At 38.0% G+C, this 19,094-nt stretch overlaps 1 protein-coding gene across 1 annotated transcript in view; it reads left to right on the top strand.

Moving 5' to 3' along the window:
* Nucleotides 1-18,766, top strand: part of SDHAF3 (succinate dehydrogenase complex assembly factor 3) — a 35,969-nt gene extending 17,203 nt beyond the window's left edge. The window contains exon 2 of the mRNA XM_005152903.3: nt 18,304-18,766. Coding sequence (XP_005152960.2) covers nt 18,304-18,507 — 204 coding nt within the window. The 3' untranslated portion in view covers nt 18,508-18,766. The remainder of the gene's footprint in view (nt 1-18,303) is intronic.
* The last annotated feature ends 328 nt before the right edge of the window (nt 18,767-19,094 follow it).

Raw genomic sequence — 19,094 nt, forward strand, 5'->3', positions numbered from 1 at the left:
TGCCAACCTCATGAAGTTTAACCATGCCAAGTGCAAGGTCCTACACCTGGGTCGGAGCAATCCCAGGCACAGCTACAGGTTGGGCAAAAAGGAAATTCATGGTAGTCCTGCGGAGAAGGACTTGGGGGTGTTAGTCAATGAGAAAATGAACACGAGACAGCTGCAGTGTGCACTCACAGCCCAGAAAGCCAACCGTATCCTGGGCTGCATCAAGAGGAGCGTGACCAGCAGGTCGAAGGAGGTGATCCTGCCCCTCTACTCTGCTCTCGTGAGACCTCACGTGGAGTATTGTGTGCAGTTCTGGTGTCCTCAACATAAAAAGGACATGGTACTGTTAGAACAAGTCCAGAGGAGGGCCACGAAGATGATCAGGGGACTGGAGCACCTCCTGTATGAAGACTGGCTGAGAAAGTTGGGGTTGTTCAGCCTGGAGAAGAGAAGGCTGCGTGGAGACCTCTTAGCAGCCTTCCAGTATCTGAAGGGGGCCTACAGGGGTGCTGGGGAGGGACTATTCATTAGGGACTGTAGTGATAGGACAAGGGGTAATGGGTTGAAACTTAAAGAGCAGAGGTTTAGACTTGATATAAGGAAGAAATTCTTTACTGTTAGTGTGGTGAGGTACTGGAATGGGTTGCCCAGGGAGGTTGTGAATGCTCCATCCCTGGCAGTGTTCAAGACCAGGTTGGATGAAGCCTTGGGTGATACGGCTTATTGTGAGGTGTCCCTGCCCATGGCAGGGGGGTTGGAACTAGATGATCTTGAGGTCCTTTCCAATCCTAACTATTCTATGATTCTATGATTAAACTTGCTTGGGTAATGATGGGTGTAGAAGAACACAGTTCCCTGGAACAGTGAGAGCTACTATCATCTTACACAGTACCCCAAGGTCAGGCATACAAAAAATAGACTTTATTTCTCTTTGTGTAATGCCAGTTTGTAGATTAAGGCATTTCTAATTTATGCTTGTTGTGGTTGAGCCTAATTTGGTGAACTGGTATTTTTTAGGATGTTTTGCTTGTAAATTTTGATCAGGTATTTTTTGGGTGCAAAACATACCACAGTGATAAAAGTCAGAAAATCATAATTTAAATCAGTGTTCAGAACTAAAAGGTACTGAAGTACAAGTGCTGAGAACTCTGAAAGTATGTGATCACTGACATACATCGGTATCCTTTGCAGTTCACCTGATTTTTTGTTTTCAATACAAGAGCAGCAAGTCCTTAAGAACTGAAAATCGTACTGTAGTGGGTTGTGCTTAATAATTTGTTTACGTATCAATGTAACTCTGTGTGATGTTGGTTGTGTGTTTATATTTCAACAATAGGTTTAGTATGCTTCAATTCAGTTTATCTGATTATAGATTGAGACACAAGTCAGCTATAAAAATTACATAAATGGCTGAAATGAGGGTTAGTGTGCTAGGCAGTATGAAGTATAACTGTGATGGAAAGACTTTTAGGGCAGTTAGCAAGGGCTTAGGAACCAGTATTATACTGATGTGAATGCTGTCTACATAATTACTATTTTTTATTTGTTTTTTTTAATTGTTTGTTCTCTTGTACAAATATATACTTTTAATTCAGAGTAACAAGTATAGATAGGAATAAATTAAGCATATGAGTTTGTGCTGTTCTTCTTTCTGAAAATCGATTCCGTAGTATCCGAAAGATTTGGTTCCACTCTTCCATGGCATTGCAATTTTAGGATGCATTAGCTAGATTGATATCCAACAGTTCTGTACTTGAATTTGTTTATTCTAGCAGAAAGCATGCAAAAATGTGTAATGGATTTAATTGCAGTGTGAATGAGCACTGAATTCGTTTTATTTAGCTTTGTCTTTTTTTTTTTCACCTTCAGATGTTCAGGTTTATTTTGTGAGTTGAAGTTCTCGTGACTCTTTGTACTATTTAGCATATTCCATTTGTTGATTAAAGCTTTTGGTACAGTAATGCATTTATCACTGGCAAGTTACCAAGTTACTTGCCAAAGGTTTAGTTTTTCTTGAGTAATGAAACTTTTCTGTTTGTTTTCACTTGTGATTAAATTTCTTGTAGGCAGAATTTTTGAGGGAAGGTAGGATCCTAAGGATACTTTAGATAGGTGTGAGAATTTTGACAGCAATTGTGGCAGAACTTTCCTAGGGAAATTCTTAACCCGCCTGCTGAAATAAAGCATTTTCAATACAAGCTGGGTTCTGCAACAGAAGATGTTTTTTCAAAGCTGTTCTTTGTAAATCATTGCTCTAGCAGATACAGCAATCAGTTGAGTGAAGATGAGATTTATTGCATGTTTCTCATAAATAAACACAGTACAATACAAATGATCCCTCTGCCCCCACCCATCTTCATTGGTGTATGGTCTTGGTTTTAGTGTTCTCCTTTTAAGAAATTAAAAATTAATGTTAAAACAATGTTTTGGCAGAGAGAAGATAACTTACATTTTGTTCTGATTTTCTAGGGCAGCAATCAATAGTAAAGGCTAGTCCTGCACTATAGTAACAGCAAGAGTATTTAATGGTTGAGTTTACCGCAGTACATATTCCTGCAGGCCAGAGGTCCACAGGGAACTGGCATGAGCTGGGAAGCACAGTATGGTCAGAACACCACAATGATGCCTGGCCATGGCCCCAGCACCAGCCCAGGCAGCTGTTGCAATGTCTCACCCACAGGGCAAGTTCAGTGAGCTGCCCACAAGTGGTTTTTGCCATAAATAACTGTTTATTCTAGTCTACCCATCTTTTCTATGATAGAAATGGAGCATGTACTGGGATGGTAGAGGAACCCTTGCAACCTGATGCCTTTCTCTGCAGGGCCAGTGCTCAGAGCTGTGCCCTGCTGCATCTGTGTGCTGTGCTCACTTGCTGCATCTTCATGACACAGATAAGCAGGAGGAGTTTACATCACTGAACAGATGTATGTATATGTATCTAAGCTCTCCCCTGGACTGGTGGCTTCACAAATGCAAGGGGGTTGACACTACTAGGAGGAGGATAATTATGATTATTATTTTATTTGCTATTTAGCGAGATTTTTTTTTTTTTATTTCCCCAGAGGCACATGAAACAGTTTGCAGGACAGCAAAGCATGCTAATATCCACCTCCCCTTTAGGATTGAAATAAATCTCTGCTCATGAAATCCCCGTAATTTACCATCAGTGTGGTTCAGGGAGAAGCATGGCTGGGTGGTAGGTGATGTAAATGTTATTCAAGATTATTCTACTGGTGTTTCCAGCCAAATTATTTGAGAGTTTTTTCACATTTACTGTCTTGTCCTAATTCTACAGTGTGCCTAATTAAAAAGGAGAGTAACTTAATTTGGGAGTTTACCTTAAGCAGGGAGCTCTAAAAGCCCTCTTTAGAGTGGAGAGTTAGACAAGAAGTCATCCTGATTCTCACCTAACTACTTGTGGTCAGATGTACACAAGACTTTCTTTTCTGTATTTTTCTTGGCTAGCAAGCAAAATTCATTAAAATGTATAAACACCTCAAAAATAGTTCAAGTTTTTATTGTTCTCATAGCATAGCATTGCTTTGCTTTAAACTAGCCCAGAGTAATTCTAAAGCCATGCAAATGTAAACTGAGATAATTCCTTAATGTTGAAAAGTCTCGAAACACAAATGAAGCCTCTTGAATGGTTGTAGTTTTTTTCTGACTGGCAGAAACCTTGAGGCAACCTATTTACTCATGTCATCAATGTATGGCAAGCCGAGATTTTTCTGGAGCTTACTATATATAATCAGTTTGAAAGCTGTTTGTCAGAAGAGAAAGGACTTGTTTCTTAGTACAGTATAAACAAACAGTGCAGGAGTTTGACACTAATGATAAAAGTATCATTGCATTAGTGTGGAGAGAGCATCTGAGCGGATGCAGATGTATCATACCAAAATGATTAAATGGTACCGCTTAGAGCAGAGGTAGTTTATATCGGGGGTGATACACAAGTAGAACCAATATACTACACCTGCCATTTGATACCTTTTCTACAGGCAGGCTGCTTCTGCACTAATTGTTAATGCTTTACCTGTAGCTGAAGATTGCAGTACTCAGCTGTGAAAGCACCTGGGATACTGACAGCCAGAGCACAGAGTTGAGCCAGCTTGACTAATCCTGATGTGATGCATTTCTGTTTCTGGAAGGTTGCCTTGATATTTTCCTGGCTCTGGTGTTTTCATGTTATTTTTTTTTTTTGTGATGCTTTCCGTTAAATCATGGAGGTAAATTAACTGTTGTTCCAGTTAAACATGCATTTTTGCTTGGGGCCAGGCAGCTTGTGCTTGCGCAAAGGAGAGATGCTAGGTGGGTGAGAATTTCTAGGAATACGTAGACAGTCTGGATTTTTGTTGCAAAAGCTTAAGTTTCTGTTAATTGAGTGTTCATTTCAGAAGGAATTATGTAGAACTCTAAGCTTCCCGACTTACTTGATTTCCATCCCTTATTACTGCCATACCCTGTTTTCCCTGTCATTTTCTAATTCAAAGCAAGACCCCCTTAATAGCTGGAAAACCTCCTGCAACATCAGAGAGAAAAAAAAAAGGAGTGGAACAAGATGTAGGTGAGTTAATTTTGAAGTATTTGTTGTATAGAGAACACAGAAGAACGTGTTCAGGCTTGAATTAGGTATGTGCTTTATCTCCCAAAGAACAGTTCAGAATATTTTATGGAGTTTTCCAGAAGTTCTTTCAAATTAGGTGTCTCTACACTACTTTACTGAATTTTGAAAATTGCTCCGAAGATCAGTTAGATTTCCTTTTTCCTTTTGTACTTAATCCCTCCAGTCTTTTGTAAGCCCAGCCCTGCTGGCTGTGTTGGGAGAGACACTATCAAAATCCCCTTAAATGCCAGAGCCATTGGATAAAGGGATAAAGAGACAGCAACTTGCAGGTGATTATAGGAGTTTTTGGCTTTTTCAGATTTTGGGGCTCTGATGTAATCAGTAGAGCTGTGTGCTCCTTTATAGCAACTCTCAAAGATACTGATGACACATTTGTTTTCTTCAGTTAACTTCTGTGGCTGATTGTCGTGGTTTAAGCTGCACAGCTCGTTCACTCACTCCCCCCCTTACTCCCCCAACTCCCGGAGAGCTGGGAAGGAGAATCCAAAGAATGTAGCCCCCACGGGTTGAGATAAGCACAGTTTAATAGCTAAGGTATAACACAAATCACAACTGCTACTACCAATAATAATAATAATGGTAAAGGAAATAACAAGTGAATACAACACCTCACCAGCTGCCGACCCATAACTCACCCCACCCTGCCCTACCAAGCACTGACCGATACCTCCTCCAACTCCCCCCAGAGCTCCAGCCCTTCTAGGTAACTCTCGGTTACATCCTGGGCATGACGTGCTATGGTATGGAATACCTCTTTGGCTAGCTTGGGTCAGATGTCCTGTCTCTCCTTCCTCCCGGCCTCCCCTCCTCCCTGGCAGAGCATGAGGCTCAGAAAGTCCTTGGACAAACCAAACATTTGAGCAGTAACTCAAAACATCGCTGCTATCAGCAACCGTTCCCAGCCTGAAAGTCAAAACACAGCACTGCACCAGCTACTAAGAAGGAGAAAAATTGACTGCTACTGCTGAACCCAGGACACTAATTCTGAAGTAGTTCAGGTTGTCTGAAAATCTGCAAGTTAAAAACCCTTGGTAAGATACATAGACTTGTAGGCTTTAGAGTTTTTGACCTTAAGAAATTGCTAAAAAATCAACACAATTTTAGAATTATGTTTAGAATGGGAACTTTTAATTTCTCTGGCCCTTTTTTGTCTGCTCTGTTGTATCAGAGGGCTTTCTCGCTGCGTATATGTTGTCTCACTATTTTTAGGAAAATAAAGAGTAAAGAACTTTTTGTTGTAATTTTGAGATAAAACTAAAGAAAAAGGAAATGCTGCACTTTGTTCTATTGCTTGGAGAATATGGGAGACTTCTAAACAATTTTTATTATGAACTTAATTTGACAGAGGTACGGCTATGTGTGTAAAAATGTGTGGATTAAAACTTGAATGTTGTTTAGCATCTTTTGCTGTAGCAATAAGAACTTTAAAAATTTGCACTGCATCTAGCACAAAGACCAGTGAATTAATTGTTTTTGCCTTTTATTAAGTACTATGAAGTTAATTGCAGGTCTTCTTTCCATATAGTGAATTTGCAAATATAAACCAGCATCTTGTTAGCTGTCTTAAGGAAAATGTCAATTACATCAATATGCATTCATTTTCATAGAGAAGCCGTATTGCTACTGTTTAAAAGCAAGAAGGACTGAACGGTAACCATATGACTGTGGTCAAATACACTGAGTTATTTCTATAGAGTAGGACTTTCAAAAGTACCAGACTGAACATCATACTTCGGTAAATAACACCCTTAATAAGAATTCACCTGTGTTTGCCATTGGCAGCAATTCTTCTTCTTGAAATCATACAAGTCTAGCTGCTTTCTTCTATTGACTGCCAGTCTCCTAGGTAGCACTCTATGAAGAACAAACCTCAAAACGTTCATGCCATGTTGAAGAAGCAGGTAGAGAAACTTTAATGACTCCTTGCTTGTCTGTTTTAGATTCCTCCACAAGCATCTAGGGAGGGCTTGTTTCTTTCCCCTGCTGCTAGAGGGAGCTTGGTGCGAGTGGCCAAGGACATCAGCCAAGTCTGTCTTTTCTTTCACCTGATTTGGTTTGCTAAATTAGTATCCCATGTATTGCATTGGAACAGGGAACATAGAATATGTTAACTTAAAACTGGGGGACTTTCTGCCTGTTTGTCCTAATGGATGGGTCTGACTTTTACACTAATGACCTTCTGGTCTGTTTATTAAATATGGCCCATGACTTTCTACTAAATTCATTCAATCACATTGTTCTTCTACAGTTCCATTAAAGCAAGAAATTTGGTGTACCCTCAGCAGAGAGGTTATTTCTGGTGTCAGGGAAATCAATGCAAGATGCCTGTTAGCAGTTTAATTTTTGTTTATACTTGAGGTTTTCTTTGTTCCTGTATTAGTTAAAGGTTTTGGCTCTAATGAGCATATAGGAATGTGAATAATGGAAAGATAATACTAAGTCTTCTTTGGACACTTTAAATGCTTCATTAGGTATAAATTGAGTAGAAGAACATGTGGAAAGTTTTTTCAAGTGTCATCATCTGGGATATATAGTCTTTTCATGTTCTTGGTATCCAGTAGTCTGGAAACTAATGTGGTTGTCTTGGAAACAGGCTTTATTTTCCTTTTGCACATATCTAGATGTGAAATCATTGTCTTCCTTGAAAATCTGGAATTAATACTTCTGAAAGAAATAACTGCGAATTTTAGATTCTTGTCCTCTATATAAAGAATTGATATGGGAGCTTGTAAGGGGTGTTTGCATTGTCTGCTTTTATTATAGTTGTATGATTATGCTGCTAAAACAATGTTGTTTTTTTAAGGTAAAATACCTGTACTTATTGTTGATACTTGTCTGGGAGTTATATACAGTGAAGCACTTTGCCAGATTTTCTAGCTTAATATTTGAATAGAAGTATAGTGGTATAACTGTATTGAGGAATTTAAATTCCTAAAAATAAACTGATATTAGTACTTCCAGTCTTTGTCTTTGCCCTGCTTTAAATAAAACTGCATGTGATAAAACCTTGAATATTCTGTGGGATTGTAGCATAATATTTGCCAGCAAAAAAAATGCAGTAGACAAAAGTGCACAGGACAGCTTTTTGTTAGCTAAGGAGCTGCCATGCACAGCATAAAAAGTCAAAGCAAAATAGAAACTGAGTCAAGAAATAATGATCTTTCAAACTGCTGAGGATTTATTAGGATTTGTATGAAAATATGAAATGATACTTTTCTGGTCTGTAGCTTATTTGTCCAGTCACAGCAGTCGTAGAGCTTGGTATTAGTGTAATTTCATTATAATTTTTACAGGTGAAGGCCCAAGCTGAATAATTTTACATATTTCGTTCTCAAATTGTTAACTATGTTAAGTTCTAATGGGGTTTTTTAAATGTATTTTTCTTCCAAGTATTTTTATCTGCAGTACCAATTTAAAAGACTCTCCAATTCTGATACATACTTTAGAGAAGAATATATTTTTTTATTCTTTCATAAAAAAGTAGATTTGTATTTTTATTTTTTTAAATGGAGCTCCTACTTTGACTGATGCAACCTTTCCAGGGGAAGAGAACTACCTCTTGTTGAGCTACTCAAGCACATTTGTGTGACTATCCCTTCCATTCTACCTCCAATCTCTTTCTCCTGCTCTGTTTCTTGTACTGCATCTACATTTCAGATTGCTTTCTCTTTGCAGAATGTAATTGGTCATGTTATTTTTTCTTAAATGTTGTTCTTCCTTCAAGTATGCACCAATCTTTTTTCCTTCTTCTCTACAACAAGCTCAAGCTTTCTATTTAAGGCCTGAGGTGAAGCTTATTAATGTTAGTGGAGAGGATCTTAAAGACTATGGTTGTTATCAGATGATGCAAAAAGCTTTTAGTGACCTAGATTTTGGCCCTGATGTACAATACTGATGTAAGTATTGTGCATCCAGAAAGAAATATAATCACAGCTTGTTTTTCCACAAATGACAGTAATGTGATGCACTGTAATGCTATTGTGCTCCATTTTGGACTTAACAGCATTTATATACGTTTGCCTTGATGATCAGGCCACAGACTTCCCACTTCTATCTCAAATTATGATCTCTTAAATCTTACATGGAAAAGGACATTAAAGTAACATGTTATTTAAGCTACAAACAAAGCTGAGCTAGTCCTTGAGCTTTTTTTGCATTCCTCTAAATAAATGTAATTTCTTCCACTTCAATAGTATTAGTAAATTGTGTTCAAAAAAAGTAGTCCATTTTGTACTTTCCTGATCAAATAATAATTCTCCATGCTGATTACTAAGTATTACATAATTATATTCCCTGGCTCCATTTCAGCTGAACAATTTCTCATTCTCTCCTCCCAAACTGCAAACAAGCAAATAAAAAGCCCTGAACCCTTACGGTAACAGTTCTGTATAGTTACAGTATGTGCATCATTGTGTTACTGTGATTGCTGCCCTGATATTTGGTCCATAATCACATATTCTAGCATCCTTCCTGAATCTCATGGGAAAGCAGGATATTGTTAAAGTTCTTATAGCTTTTCCTTTCAGATTAACTTTTAGAAAAGTTTGAAGTTTTCTGCTTGTTTGCATTCTGGTCCAGTGACTTTGTCCTGGAGAAATTTGTTTTACCTCTGTGCATTATACTTAAAAGATGGTGACATGGTCTTTCATCCTCAGAAATTAGCATAGACATAATTCAAAATTTTCTATGGAAAAAAAGGAGCTATATATTTTTTTTTCCCCCATCATGGGTTTTACTTCAGGATGTTGCTGAGTCTGATTTCAGCAGCATTTCACAAAGATAAAGCAAACTCCAGGGGAGAGATTATAGGTTCATTCAAGGAGAAATGGTATTTTTGTTGGCTTTTGTAATTAAAAAACCACAAAACAAAGCAACTAATGAACACTTTTCTTTTACCACATGAAAGGAAGGAAGTTGATTGAAGCCAGTCATCTACAGCCAGTCAGAGAAAGATGCAGTTGCTTTTGCAATGATGACACCCACATCTCTGGAGGACAGTGTATCCAGTCATCACATCTTGTTTTAAGACAGAAGTTTCTCTCTCTGATGCTCAGCACAAAGACAACCTACATCTCTAGCTTCACTCAGATATGTAGCATTTAGATGATTTAGATGTAGACAATCCTGTTGCCAGTGCTAGACTATTCCCTTGGCTTGAAATTGCCTCTACAGCTCTTTCCATCTAATAATGAACACTAAGCTATGCAAAATAGCTTATCCAAGCTGCTCTGCACACAACTTGGTTTTAGAGCTTGTCATTAATTAAAATTGTGTATACTTACCAGAAAAAAGGAGTCTTTTTATTATATTTGCATTGTTTTTCTTTGGGGGTAGGAGATGTATCCTGTAGTGAGATGGGTTCTCCACACTTTCGGTGTTGAAGGGTACTTGAGGAACCAGTTTGGCCTATGTCAAACCATGTCAGTTTGTACCTTTTGCATTTTGCAGCTGTGATTAAATGAACTGTGTGTGCTGCTCTGCTCTTCCTGGTTTTATTTGCCTTTCTGGAGTGCCACTGTACTGGCTGCCTCAGCAGAGGAGCAGGGACAGTGGTTGTTGGTTACCAACTCTGATTTAGCCCTGTTCCAGATTTAGTGTTTTTTCCCCTTTGGGAATTCTTCTACTGCCCTGCTCAAGTGGTGGTAATGCACAGGGGATAAGAACTGGAGTCTCATCCTGGGAGGAGCGCAGTTTGCACTGCTGTTGGATTAGGAAAAAATACTTTAACAATTTTATTTTTGTTCTTGCACATAACCTGAAGTTTTTTAAAAAATATATGAATGTGTTCTCCTTTAATTTCTGAGAAGAGTGGTTTGGCTTTTCTTTTAATAGTGTGAGTAATGTTTTAGCTTTAATAAAAATAACGTACTTGCTCAGATCCCCTTTTTGATTCTTACTTACATATGTCCTTAAAGTTTCAACTTAGTGTTCTTATGACTGGTCATATAAGCTACTCAGTCTGGTTTTTATACATAGCAAACCTCTGATAAAATATACCTATATAGTATGTTACGTCCTAACTGCTGCTTAACTGAACCCTTCTGTTATTCACAGGAAATATCAAAGATGGCTGAAATTTGAAATGTAACAGAATAGCAGATTTTTTTTTTGTTTAAAGCATCTTATTCTCTATGTCTAAGAGTTTTCAAGAGATGGTAAATGGCTCTCAGAACAGCAACATTTATAATCAAATTGCTCTCATGAAATACAGATAAATTATTCAATGGAAGATCTAATTAAATCTGTAGCTTATAGCATAGCCACTGGTATCCTGTCCATTAGCAGCCCTGGTGCTTCACTAAGCCAAAAAACTTGAGTTTACAGTGTGTGTAGTTTAAGTGACAGAGGTTTGTGTGTGAATGCAAAGAGGATTAGAATTTTATTGAAGGGATACCTCAAGATAGGTAGTGGTGAACACAGGACTTGAAGAACATTTGCTTTCTTTACCTCTGTTGTTGCAGCCTTTGCTGGTGCAGCACCATCTCAGGTCTGACTTTGCAGCTATTGGACACCTTAGCCCAAATCACCCTGTTGAAAGGTTTTCTTTAACATGTCTGCACTGGGAAAATCTTCCTGATTTTGTCATCAGAAGGCTTAGTATTACTTTGCACTACTCTGCCTCTCTTAGTAGATATTAAACATTTTGATCATGTCTGTGCTGTGACATTGGTAATGAAGGAGATGCTAGAAAACATGAGGAAAACCATTTTCTGTCACAAGTAAGCTTGTAACTATTTTTTTTCTTGAATGTGCCTGTTAAATTTACAGCTTAACCCTATATTTATGTTCAACTAGTTTGTAATGCTTTATTTACCTGGAGCACAGTGCTGTTCTAGAGGCCTTACTCTTGCCTCAGGATGCAAGTGTTCTCTGCTGCACCAGATCTGGAGTGTCTGTGGATGAAGCATTTGGCCTCATATTTTTCGGATGTTGGTGTTTCCCAGGATTACATGTAAAGTCCTGTAGAATTTTCAGAAAGAGAATAATCTTTGAAAGTGCTCACACTATAGTCAGTAGTTATTTTTTTCCTTGCAAAATCACTGGGCAGTAATCCTACATCCATCAGGCTTTTGGCAGGAGCAGTGTTAAGCCAGTGCTGAATGTTAGTGCAAGTTCCTCTTGCTGAGTTGCCTGTAGTTTGCTGTCACACATGTGATGAATGCTCAGGTGATTTAAATGCCAGAAAAGAAAGTTGTTTTTTTCACCTTCTGTCAAGACAGCTGGACATCTTTATTTCCCAGAGGCTGTCTGCTGTGCCGGGTACCTCAGGATGAAATTCCCATCTTCATTCTGTTACCCTTTTCCTAGCATTTACTGTTTTAATTTTCTATGTAAGAAACTCTGATAATGCCAGCTATATGTCATTACCTGCTATCATTCAAACACCATTTGATGGATACTTTCAAAAGCAGGGGGAAGGCTTACTCATCGCCCTCTATAGTATATTGACATTTTTTTAAGTGATCATGGTGTGTCATTTACAAAAACAAAGGTGGTTTGAAATTGTCTGATAATATGTTGTTCCTATTAGAGAAGTGTGACTTCAGGTAACTGTTTATTCAGACTGGGTAACTCACATTTGACATTAACTTTATTTCATGCATTTTTTAAAATGTTTAAGTGATATTACGGTTGAGTGTAGGTTGTTATGGCTTAACATGTATGTGAGTGTATGAAAATATCTACTGAAAATTTTCTGTGTTTCTTTTTTTATTTCCAACTCTACTTACAGCTTCAGGTAGAATATGTATGAAGATGCTCTGGAATTTCATAAGGTGTATCTTCCATATAAAAATCAGTTCTATAAAGATTTTGTCGTTTGCTCATACTCAGTTTAACAAACAAAACAGTTTAGTATTAAAAAAAAAACAGTAAATCAGTTGCAGAATTCTGTCTGAGCATGCATTAAATAATTCATTCAACATATCACAGAATCACAGAATCCTGAGGTTTGGAAGGGACCTCAAAAGATCATCTAGCCCAACCCCCCCACAAGAGCAGGGTAACCTAGAGTACATCACATAGGAACTTGTCCAGGCGGGCCTTGAATATCTCCAATGTAGGAGACTCCACAACCTCCCTGGGCAACCTGTTCCAGTGCTCTGTCACTCTTACAGTAAAGAAGTCCTGCACAATAATAAGAACAGGTTGTTCCTTGCTATGCAGTTCGTTCACACCTGTTTATTCATGTTACTGGCCTAGCAGCATGTGTTTGATTTTGCTTCTAGTAGCAGCAGCAAAATTCAAATGCTGCAATTTTAAGTTAACTTCCAGAGAGCAATGAGGGTGGTCTGTCAGGCCATGCCTGGGGTTTTGGTGTCATCCTGAGAAAAAGAAAGTTAAACTTGATAGCAGTTTTCAGTGCCTGACTGTGCCCTGTTTGTTTAACATGTTTCAGGGTAGTGGTTTGTGATCTGGCACTAGGAATGTTGTTTATCAGTGTTATCATTAATTTAACTGCACGTGGAGATAGTCTTTTTGGAATGGATAAATACATTGGCTTTATATTTCAATTGCTTAAGCAATAGTAAATTTTAGATCTTTTATTAAGAGGCAATCTGGCAAGAAGGTTAATTGTACAGGTATCTGCTGGAACAGGGACCTCTATCCTTAATTCTTCTATCTAAATGAATCTTAGAGATCTTTTTTTAGCAATTGTCTAAAATGTAGCATTGTACATGTTGAGGAGGATGCCAAAGAAATAGAAATTATGATTATTACTCTTCCCAGTGAAAATGGGCAAATGGACTGTTAACCCATTTAATCGTATGATTAAAACATAAATGTCTATTAGCATTTTGTATTCACATATGAGACAAATGTCTGTCAGCATGCACTGGATCAGGTAGGAGACTATACATCTGCAGTGAGGGAATGGGGCTTTTGGTTGTGTGGTTTTGCTTTTATTCTTATGTTTAATCCTTTTTTAACTTTGAAAACAAGGCTGACACCCTTTTTGTAATGTCTGGTATTTTAAAATCTCAAATGTCACCCATTCCCTTGCCCTTTTGATGAATTTGTGCATTCTGTGAATGCAGAGGAAAACAGTATTGCTTCAGATAGTGAATTTAAATAAAAAACCCTGTGGTGATTGATTACAGCAAATGCCCTCTGCTTTTTGTAGAAATCATTTGAAGGTTCAAGTATTTAATCATGTCATAAGATTTTAAGAGACGTTAATGGCTAGATTCGGCTTGCATGGTGTAGGTGCCAACGTGATCTGTGGGCAGAACCAGGTTCTCTAAAGAGTGCATGAGAGCGTTCAGGTAAGGCATCTGCCTTTGCATTGGCTATACGGAGAGTTTTGAGGTGTCTCTGTGGTTGCACATACTGCTGGCACTGCAGAGACCTGGCCAGTCTGCACATCCGACTGTTACCCTCCTTTAAGATTGGGATGGATGCTGGGAGGAGTGGGATTCAGAGGGTGTCTGTGATATGGATGGCCAGCTGGGATTGAATACTGGATAAATCAGCTGTCTTTTGATGGTAAATGGTCAGGAAAGGTTTTCTTGAATTGGATTTGATTCTAATCCTAATCCTCGTTGTTTCTCGTGACAGTCATAGACAAGGGGTAAAGGCTTTTAATGTTCAGCTGGTGGTTTGGATTTTGTTTGGGTTTCTTTTTTGTATAGGTACCCAAGAAGGTATACAGGTGGTGCAGGTAGAGAGTCACTGCTGTAAGAGCTGTTTACAGAGACAACCAACCAACCTAAAAAACCCAAGATGCAGGGGGTTGTCCCTGACTGACTTGAAACACTTGACCATTTATGCAAGGGAGCAGAACCCCTGTGTGCCTCTGCCATCCTTGTGTACGCTGAGCTTGCCTGTGTCAGAGTTGGGTTTACCTGCCTTCCATTTTGTGTCTCCTGGTTCTGTAAGTGAACTGTACAGTGTGAACTGTAATTCGATTAAGATGCCCTTGGAAAATCTGCCAGATTACAGAAAATTGTGTCATGAGTGACAGAGAGGTTTTGTTATATTTGGAAAGTGTAGTTATACATAAAATAAAACGAGAGGCAGAAACAAGGTAATTTTCTTTGTTTGGGAAAGCTAAGCAAGCGTTTGTTTCAGTTCTGCTAGTAGGAAAGATGACACTAGAAAATAGCTAAATTCTGTATCTATTAAGTTCTAACAAAACCCCTAACTATTCTATGATTCTATAATACACAAACATGCTGCTCCTCCTTACTGCCTGAGAGGAACAATATCATATTTTGTGACCAAAGGTATATTATTGAAAGAACAAATGTTGGCTTCTCCCTCCTTCCCCCCTCCCCATTATGCTTTTAAACCTATTACTGAACTTTGGAGTTCATCATATTAAAGTCCATGTGCAGTTAGCAAAATGGCACATTTTCTGTGTAGAAGCCGGTTCTTAAATTATGGAACTATGTAGCAGCAAATTATGTAATACCTTTCTACAAATCACTGACGACAGTATGAATTTCTGAGGGAACAGTAATGTGTTAAACCAAACTTTCTTTGTTCCTCTTGTGGCAGCATAGGCTGAGAAAATGAGGTAATGCCACATAGTTGATCTTTTCCCAGTGCTTTTGTAGAGGCTGAAATGTATTATCTTTGGTGTATCACTGCCTTTTGGTAAAATGAGGTAAGAAAATTGTTTTCTGGTTTTTGTCATAAGCCAACCAAAGCCCAGCATGTTTTCAGGGTCCAATTTTGAATTTTTGTTCACATTACAAATCGATGTGACACAGCAACTATTGAGGCTTTCTGGCATGTAGAAAACATTTGTTCAGCTAGAAAATAAGTGGGGAAAAAGAGCCAGTGGTGACATGTCCAGATGGGAGCACATTCAAGTGTGAAGCAGAACACCTGGTATCAAGGGAGGGGGCAGTACAGTCAGTCGCTGTGCATATGGATGCAGGGCATCTGTGTGAGTGGACACTGCGGCTTTGTTGAGGACCACCACTTCTGAGATCTGTACTCTTTAAAGCCGATGCTTTGTGAAATGTGATGCTTTGATGTTAGACATAAAAAAAAATAAAATTTCAGACTCTTTATAAGGAATTAATTTGATATTTTCAGAAAGGATGATCTTCTAGTCAACAAAGTTTGTAAATTCATAACAGGTCTTTCCCTGGACTTCAGTTATTTCCTGATACCATAGCTCATGCCTGCAGCAGTAGCCCCACGCTGCTCCAGGGGGTTCATCATTATCAGTGGGGAGGACTTTGCTGCTGTTGTGGAATGTACAGTGGTAGGACATTGCATGGAGGGGTTCTTAGGGTTTGTACATTTGGTCAGGTCTCTTGATAAGACATGGGGAGTTTCACATTGCTTGCTTTCAGCACTGTTACTGAATTACATACACACTGCAGTATTGTTTTTTGATATAATGAGAGTTTCTTTTTTTGGAGCCCAGAATCAATAATGGCTGGGTTTTTCTGTGCAGAAATTTGAAGATAGAATGAGGTGGAATAGTTGATGTGTAATGTGTTGGAGTGTTACTGATATGCTGATAGCTTCAGTATTTGTCTATCTGCCTTTATAAGAAATTCTGTAAATCACGAAGTTGAAGACTTTCAACCCATTATGATTTTTTACCTTGTTACTGTTTGGTTGTTTAGTTATCAGGAAAAAATTGCATTTAGTTCCTTCTAAACCCTGGACCAGCTCTGCCGTAGAGTAATACTACTGAGGTGTAGGATTACTGCAGGGGTTAGCTGTAGTGTCACTATTCCTGAATGCACATTTAATGTAAAAAGGGGAGAAGTGATGTGGGGAGGTTCCTCAGTATTATGAAACTTGTTATTTTTCATATAAGGTAACTTTAACACAACGTTCTACCACAATAGATCTGTCTGTTAGAAATGAGGAATCATTTTAGTTCAGAATCTGTATTAATAAAAATTTACATTTGTTTGTCCTGTTTTGTTTTATCTATTTTCTTTAAATAGCCATGACTTAAGCTTTGCAGCAGGACTGGTAAAATCCTCCTGACTTTAGTGAGGCTGGATGTTGTCCATAAACAATGTAGTATATTTATGTTAGTAAATGTCACTTTGAGATATATCACATGCGCATGAATAACATTCTCCTTTCTCAGCCACTTCTCTAGAATTACTAGACAGACAGCTGAAGTCATGGCTTTAGTAACTTTGCTTGTAATTGGATTAACAATTCAGTATGCAATAATGAATCTTCTTTTAGCTGAAAATAGGAGATAAAAATAATCTCGTATCTCACTGCTGTAATCATGTGCTTTTGAATACTCATGATACATAATCCTTTAAGAAAAAGTGTTGCCATGTAACACGGTCATCACTGTTATTCAGAGTATAGGTTTTTTTTTTTTAGTTCAGTTTCTTACATTATATTCAGAGTTGTGCTTGAAACTTTAAGGGTGCTTTAAAGGATGGCTTACTAAAGTAGGAGAGAAGCCTATATTTTTTTTTCCAGTAAATTAACTTTTGAAGTTAATTTCACAATGTTAAGTTTGTTTTTAAGTTTCTCTTTAGAAAAATGAAAGTTTAGGCTCCCTTCCAGCCCACTGTTTAAATATGTGATTAACTTTTGAACGGCTGACTAGTTCCACTGACTCCAGTGAATACATGCACCAAGAGGCTTTTGTTAGACTCACTCAGCACAACTTCTTTGAGAGCTGCTGCAGCGCTGGGCTGGTGCTAGGCAGAGGGAGCCAGGGAGCGCACAGGATCAGCGCTGAGGGGGTTTGACCACGGTGGTGTCATTTCTCACTGAATTAAATTTGCAGAACCACTTGCAAACCCTCAAATGTTGTAATTTAGGAAAGTCATAAAGGTCAGAGATTGCTCCTAAGCATTGAGGAAATAATATTGCATCTGTGTCCACATTACTGGTGTGACCTGCTGGCCACTTGCATTTCTGCCCTTGCAAAACTTTTGCTTTTATAATGGTCCTCAGCCTGGTATTGATATAATACATACTCACAGTTTTAATTATCCGCTGACATAAATGCTGTTATTTAAGTAAACATGGTCCAAACACTTGCTGTTAGAACAGGATTGAAAGTAAATCTGAACAAACTTACTTATATTTAAAACAGCACAGAACGAGAGACAGTATGAAGGTACCTGTCCTTGAAGCCCTTGCTTATTCTCCCCTAGCTTTTAATTTTGCCAATTGATTTCTTCAGATCTGGCATAATGACCCGTGTCTCACAATTGCTGAGTTCCTACTGCATTTGGAGCAGCCCAGAGAATGGGTGCAAATGACCTTGTCAGTTCGCTGAAATACAGAGGCTGGCAGAAAGGCTTTAGGCCATTTGTCTAATTATATATTGCTTTTTCTAGTACATTTCTTCAAGAATAATACTTTCCAGATGTATCAGTTTACAAAGTGAATCCTGATGATATTCTGCTAGATAGAAAATGTGTATTTTAACAATTACAATGACATAAATATATTTGATCTAGAATTAAGTTTTGGTTTCAGTAGTATGTGACAGAATTAATTTGTACATATATGATATGCATTTTAACCTAGCTAAGAAAATTGACTATAGATACTAGAAGTACCTTAATAACTTTTCCTTCTTGTAAAAAGTGTAGTTTTTGTTATTTGGTGTTGATTAACAGACTGTTGTAGAAGGTTGAGCAGGAGTATGTTATTACAATATAATGGTATTAAAAAACATTGACCTGACTCCTGCATTTGTCATTTTTGTGACCTTTGTATTCCTTCCTTATTAGAACTATGCAGCACTGATAGAGCAACAAATTAATGAGGACAAACAAAACTTGACAGAAAAGACTGTATATGGAATCCAGCTCACAGAAGAAAAACTTAATGACTTCCGTGATGAACAAATTGGGCAGCTGAAGGAACTCATGGACGAAGCTACCAAACCTCAGAAAAAACTCACCGTTTCTAAAGACTCAGAACCCAAAACCTAAAGGGTTTTAAAAGTTGTTTTAATGCATATGGAAGCATTTTGAAACTTCCTTTTCTGGTTGAACTTGAATGTGGTTTCTGTGGAATAATGGGCACTGCTGCTGCCATGACTTGTCTGAAACAGATGTGTCTGGCTCTTCGGGTTTCTGTGCAAGAATAAATGTTAAAATGGAATAATCACAACAATTTTATGTTAATTGCATTTTTTTTTCTCCAAATGGAAGGTGGAGACTTGAAGATTTCGATAAAAATAAATTGACATATTTGAAATACAAAGGTTTGTTTATTTAGCACTCACAGGGCAAAACATCTTGTTTGCATATCATCCTCTGCCTTAATGGAAAAGATGCAATTAGCATTTGTTTTCTGATATGGACTAAGTAGACAAAGAACAAAGATATGGTACTAGAGTGGCTTTGTTTTGATGGAAAGAAATGAGCTGTATTAGAAAAACATACAGCTGTGGCAATTGAAAGTTGGTTTTCTTCTTGAGCTTTATTGTGAAATATGCTTTAAATAAAAGATGTACGTGATTATTAAATTGAGCTCAAAGGAACTACTGACTGATGAAGAAGATTCTCATAGCTAA

Source organism: Melopsittacus undulatus, chromosome 1, assembly GCF_012275295.1.
Source record: "Melopsittacus undulatus isolate bMelUnd1 chromosome 1, bMelUnd1.mat.Z, whole genome shotgun sequence".
NCBI classification, from domain to species: domain Eukaryota; kingdom Metazoa; phylum Chordata; class Aves; order Psittaciformes; family Psittaculidae; genus Melopsittacus; species Melopsittacus undulatus.